Source organism: Sciurus vulgaris (assembly GCF_902686455.1).
Source record: "Sciurus vulgaris genome assembly, chromosome: 5".
NCBI classification, from domain to species: Eukaryota; Metazoa; Chordata; class Mammalia; order Rodentia; family Sciuridae; genus Sciurus; species Sciurus vulgaris.
In genome coordinates, this window is record NC_136465.1 from 43,121,427 (window position 1) to 43,127,994 (window position 6,568).

The 6,568-nt window shown below is 39.3% G+C and overlaps 1 protein-coding gene across 1 annotated transcript; it reads right to left on the minus strand.

The window, feature by feature from the left end:
- Window positions 1–2,845: 2,845 nt before the first annotated feature.
- On the minus strand, window positions 2,846–5,251 carry LOC306662177 (disintegrin and metalloproteinase domain-containing protein 25-like; the record flags this gene model as incomplete). The annotated part of the gene is made up of 1 exon (XM_079141735.1): window positions 2,846–5,251. The coding sequence occupies one exon, from the start codon at window positions 5,249–5,251 to the stop codon at window positions 2,846–2,848; it is 2,406 nt and encodes an 801-aa protein (XP_078997861.1).
- Window positions 5,252–6,568: the final 1,317 nt, after the last annotated feature.

The window sequence follows — 6,568 nt, forward strand, 5'->3', positions numbered from 1 at the left end:
TGAATTCTATGAACCTTGACAGTATAAGAATATAGCATTTATAAAGTTATTTAAAAGTTGTATAAATATCAAAACCAGGATGTTGGGGTATGGAAATACAAAGTCTAAATGTAAGTAATAATTTTGCCATTTTTCATAATAAGGATCTACAGTTATCTTTAGGTATCTGAATATATCAAAATATTAATAAAGAAATACTGCTAATAAGTAATTAAGGATATATCTGAAGTTTTCAAGAATATTGAAAATAGGTCTTGGAACATTACTTGCATTAAATTCTCTTTTCCCTTTCTCTGCATTCCAGTACTAGGAATCTTATAATTTTTCACATATTTCACATATCTGTTACCTTCTTATTTTCATGTTTCTTTTTTGTATGCTTCACTATGGGCATTTTCCCATTACCTCACTTCCAGTTAAGTGATTTTATAAACCTGACAGTCTAATCAATTGCTCAGTCTATCTAGTAAGTTATTACATTTATTATTTGTAATTCAATAATATTACCTAGATAATTTCTAATTCACTGAGGATATTCTACATTCTTTCTTACTTTTTGTACATATTGTCCTATTTTAAGATATATTAATCATAGTCCTATAGTCATGTATTCTTACTGTACACTTTGAATTATTTTCACACTAGATTCTTGCTGTATACTCTGAATCATTTTGGCACTAGAGTCTGTTCTTCTAACTCCTTATTTCTGCCTTTTTGGGTTTTGTTTTTACTCTCTAATAGTAAGTCATGTTTCTTTTAACATGTATTTTAATCTGTTTTTTGGTGCTGTAACAGAATACTACATATTGGATAGTTTATTAAGAAAATAAGTTTATTGCTCATAGTTCTGTAAGATGTGAGCTCATAAACTGAGTGACTTCATGTGATGAGAACTTCCTGGTGCATCATTCGATGATGGCAAATGGAAAGGACAAGAGAAGATGCATGAGAGAAAAGGAGCTGGTTTTTATGAGAAAGCCAATTCTGTGATATCTGTACCACTCCCATAATGAGGGCCTTAATAATCCCTCATAAAGACTCCCCCTCCCAGTACCATTACAGTGGTAAAGAAATTTCAACATGAGTTTGGAACAGACATTTGAACCATGCAAGTATAGAAATATTTTGCTGTAAGCTGGTAATTGTGCATTGAATCACCAAGTGGCTCCACTATAGATTTCCCATTTCCTTTGTTGGGAAGATGGAATGAGGAGCTGATTATCTAAATCAATGATGGATTCAACTAGGCCAGCGGTAAACAAAGTTTCAATAAAACTTGGACTAGTCTTTACTTATACTGCTCAGATATGGGGCTGCTAGACTTTCGCTTAGGAGTATGTATGACTCTAATTGCTCAGCTTTGAAGGATTAGGGGGATTAATCTCTACCATCCAAAGGTTCATAGTCTAACTCTTCAGCCTCTTGTTAAGTGAAAGTTCAGAATCCAGTAAGTGTCTTAATGGAGAAACTAATAATGAACGAGATAAGCCCCCTTTTACTGTGTCTTGTGTACAAAATACACCATGGTTTTGGGAAAATATGACTTTTAGAAATTTTAGACTAGTTCACCAACATCTTACAATGCCCTCAAATTTGGCAAATGGGCCTTGGGGGAAAGTAATTATGAGTTGAAGTCCCCCAAATGTCTAATTTATGAATGCTGTCCTGAGAAGTAACTAACTGGACTTCCTCTACTTTCAAGCAGAGTTCCTGTGCTCTGACTGGGCTAAACTTCATCCTCAATTCATATCCAGCATCCACTAGTGCACCAGAGAAAAGAATGCCTGTCAATACTCAACTCACTTCAGAATTGTGTTCCAGTTGGAAAGTTTAGTTCATTGAATCCTCCTTGCCTCCCTTGCTCACATCCTACATACAGTTATAAATATCTTCTTCATCCTATTTTTTAATCAAAGTTGCAAAGGAGTTGAGTGGTAAGTGCTGATGTCCTGTTTAGAGATTACAGAGCATTCCCCCTAAGTTTAAATCATATTCTCAAGAGGCAGTGGTGAAAAAATTAAAGCTTCTAATGTCTTATTCTTTCCTGTGTTCTAGGGCCCAAACCTCTGAGAACAGGTACACCCACTTTGATTCTGGATCCTCTGGAATTTGGCAGAGGGCCCAGAGAACCAGGATCAGGTCTCTGAAGGTAAGTTGTTTGGTATCTTTGTTGTATCTCTGGGGTTGATGATATTTTTGCTTCTGGCAGTTACTAAATGTACATAGGATATGTGCACAATGACCAGTACTACTACCACCTAGATGAAAGCTCTACCCAAGGAGCTGCAGATACAGACTTCAAGTAGTTCCCACAAATGTCCAATCTTCCCCAAGGGCAGAAACTGCTAGGGAAGACTGGCAAAGAGGTTTGATTTGTGAGTTTCCTTTCTCCATGTGACAGAGCAGAGTGAAAAGGGAAGGTGGTTTGGAATTAGAGACACCAAGAACACTCAATCCATCCATGCAGTAGGCCTTTGCTCAAGAAACACTAAGAACTACTTCCATGAAAAATAAACCACTAGGGCTGGGGTGCATTTGGTATTTAGAATGCTGTTCTAGCTTGTGTAAGGCTCCAGATTCAATCTCCAGTACATTAAACATGAAGAAATAATAAAACAAACCACTAAAATTGCTTGAAATAATTAAAGGTAGGAATGTGCTAGGAATTACATATATTAAATAGTGAATATTTATGATCCTGAGGCAATGATCTGTGGAACTTCCTGTCAGTGGTTTCTAACATTTGCGGTAACATTTCTACTGCCAGGATACTAAAAGATAATGGATGGGAAATTACATTAAGGTCTAAAATTATAAAAGTTTGTTCTTCTGCCTCAGGTAAAGTTTAAACATTGAGCTTTTCTGCCTCAGGTGAAGGTGAAGTTTCAGCACCTAGCTGTTGCTTCTCAAGTGATTGATCACCCAACTTTTCCATCTCAGGTAAAGTTTGATTGCCCAGCTGTTCCATCTCAGGTGAAGTTTGCTCACCCAACTCTTCCATCTCAGGTGAAGTTTGAGCACCCAACTCTTCCATCTCAGGTAAAGTTTGAACCCCTGCTTGTTCCTTCTCAGGTGAAGGTTGCACATTTTTGTCTTTTTTCTTAGGTGGTGTTTTGTTCATCTTTACAAGCAAAAGTAACAAACTCATAAACGAAACCAAAAAAGGAAATAAAAAAAAAGGTCCCTTCTTCCTTTCTCTCCATTCTTGCACTGGTTTCCCAGGGGGTGGACCACTGTCAACACTCCCTCCATGGCCATCTTTCATGCAGTTGGGGGGCTCCCAGTTAGGGTCACAATGGCAGTGATGTTTGTTGTTGCAGATCCCTTTCATATCACAGGTCTTTGGCGAACAATCACTTGACCAAAACAACATAGAGACACACTTCCGGTGGATGCACACTTGTCCACTACCACATTCTGTGCCATCTTTCACATCACCAATATCTGGTGTGGTCGTCCCAAAATGATAGTCAGTACCCCAGCAGGTGACACCATTGAAGTTGATCCAATGCACAGTAGAGTGACCTCTCAGAGAGGGAATTTCTCTCACATTCTCACACTGAACTCTTCCACAGAGGAAATCTGATGTATTACACCTTACATAGTGGTCACCACTGAGACCGCAGTTACCAAAGCGGTCACCTCGGCTGTTCATTTTTGTGTAGCAACTCTCCCCTGCACTCCTGGATTCCTTGCCAAAGATCTGTCTGCACTGTTCATCACGTGCATTGCATCTCTTCTCGTGGCAGTAGCCGCCACCCATGCAAGGGACCCCATCCTGCACATACACATCTTCTGGACACTCGGGCGAAGTGCCATTGCACCACTCTGGGAGATCACATTCATTGTCCTTTTCTCTACACACTGTACCTGGTGGCTGGAGTAGGCATTCTTCACAACAAAGGCCAGAAGCACATTCAGCCCCAAATTTCAGAGTGCAATTTTCCGAACAACATGGATGATTTGTACAAAAATTTGGGGATCCACAGTCACACTCCTCTCCTTCTTCAACCACACTATTCCCACAGACAGGCCACCTGAGGATGTCTTCTTGTTTGGGGACATTGCGCATACAGTTTAGAAATGGAAAGTTTTCCCACAGGTCAGCATAACTGCAATTGCTGAATTTTATGCCCTCCATTTCTGTTGCATGCATGATACAAAAACGATGCTCGCACATACAATCCGGACGATCATGTGACATACCCAGATTATGACCCATCTCATGTGTTATGACAAGTGAAATATCGTGCAAATTATCTCCCTGGAAACTCTCAACTCCACATTGATAAGGAGTTATGCATACAGTTCCAACAAAGGCTACGCCAGTATATCCACCAAAATTTTGGTTTGCCAAAAAATGTGCAATATCATTTTTTATGCGAGAATTAAGACTGGCTATCTTCCATTTGCAAAATGCATCCAGGACTTTAGCTATATTATTAGTCACATTGAAAAAATTCTTTTCATTCCAGACCTCAATTCCAAGTAAACTCAAATCAATATCCAGTGTCCTTAAGAAGGAATGTATGTAATTTGCAAGGACAAATACATCCTTTATCACAAGTGAGACATTACTTTCCTTATAAAGGAATCGATCATAGTCTACAACCAAAACTGTTTCAAGAAACTTTGTGTGGGTCCACCAGCCTTCATAGCTGCTTTGCCTCAGAATGAAATTCTCTCTCCTTTGAAGCTTCAGTTGCCGTCCTATTTCTTCTTCTGTTAGTCCACATCTCATGGGTGGGAATTGTGTCTTCTCTCTGTGCAACTTATAAACCAGATGTTCAAATCTGGCAGAAAGTCTTTTGGGTTTGATTTCATAAAGAGTGTCATGGATCTCTAGCATTCCTTGAAAGCCCCCCAAACAGGTGCTAAGAACAACCAGGGATTGTGGATCCCCTTCCACATAACCATGATAGTAGCAGTCACTCTGAACAAAAGGGTGGTCCTCAAGCAAAGCACCCTGGTTTGTGTAGGTGAACACAGAGAAGGGTTTGGACACCAGAAGTTTCTTGGCCTTCATGTGGATGATGTGTCTCTGGCCTCCAAAGTTCAGGCTGTAGGAGAGCCAGTCAGGGGGCCTCATGCCTCTCTTGGTGCCAGTTATCCTCAAGGGGGTTACTACTTCTGGGGGGCTGTGGTGTTGAGAGTGCCCAATCTGGGCCCATCCAGAAAGGAAGAGCAAGGTGCCCAGGCAGAGCTGCAGGACAGTGATCCTCACATGCACCAGGGCCTCACCCATAGCCATCATGGGCAATAAGTGGAGGAAGAGGGGCAGGGCAGGAGGTGCTGTTGGCCTGTCTCCTCCTCTCACTGACCTTTAATGGGATGTCTTCTGGTAGAATCAATCCTTCGGAGTAATAGAACTAAAAGAAAAAAATGAAAAGAAGGGCAGAGATGGGCTGGCTAAATTATGAAAAGCCTAGAACAGAAGGGTATGGGCTAAAATGCATTAATGTTTGGTTTAAGGCATGATTGCATATTGTGCCCTGGATTTGTTCTCTAATTTTGGTGAGTGTATGTTAATCTGTGGTGGTTGAAAAGAATGACAACAGGCCACAGGTTGATAATTGCCAAACAGGGATAAGGACAAAGGTGTACCTTTCTCTAAATACATGTCCAAGTGTGAACATTTTTTCAATAAATATTTAAAATTAGTATTGAATGAAAAGGTGAATGTATACCTTGTTCTGATGAGGGAATCCTGATTTATGTGAATTGAATTGGAATAAGTAACAATAGCTTTTCCTTCCTTCCTATTTCAAATCATTATTTAGAGAAATCACTCGGGACAGAAATGTAAAACAATTCTCATATATGTTTCTTTTCTCCATGATCCTTAATATTAACTTCCATGCAACCAATTATATTTTTTCAATCATCCCCCAATTCCTTCAGATTTCAATGTCAAATCATCAATTGTCCTTCAAAAGTATTAGAATCTTCTTATATGGATAATTTCAGGCTTCAAAACAAGCAATAGTGGAATTGGAAATGGGAGTATCTTGGAAGATAGATGTCACTCAAAGGTGTTTATATGTGATATACTCATTCCAGAGATCATATTGTGCAAAGTTTCTGGCCCTATAAAAAGAAAAGGAGATCAAACTAGCTGAAAGAGTAACAGTTGGAAAAGGGAGGTTACTAAATGCAAATTAAAATGCCTCTAGAAATGAAAAGGAAATGCATGTACCGTGGCAGGATGGAGGAAAGTTTCGGGGTAGGATATGTTGTACTAGAGCAAAGGCATCAAAATCTATGGCATTTCAGGAAGCTGGGGAAACTGCCTCCAAGATAACCTTCCCAAGGATTTGTCTCAGAAATGACAATACATATAAAAATAAAGATTAAACCACTATTTGGATATTACAAATATACAAGGATGAATGAGTGCAAATAAGATATGACAATAGCATACTGCCTGGCTTGGGTGATGTTACTGATTTGTTGCTCTGTTGTCCAGCAAAGTTGGAATGATACTGCATAATATGCAGATACTGTGCCACACATCTGGAAAACATCGAAGGGTCAAACAGGCTGGAATAAGTTAATAATTTACAACATA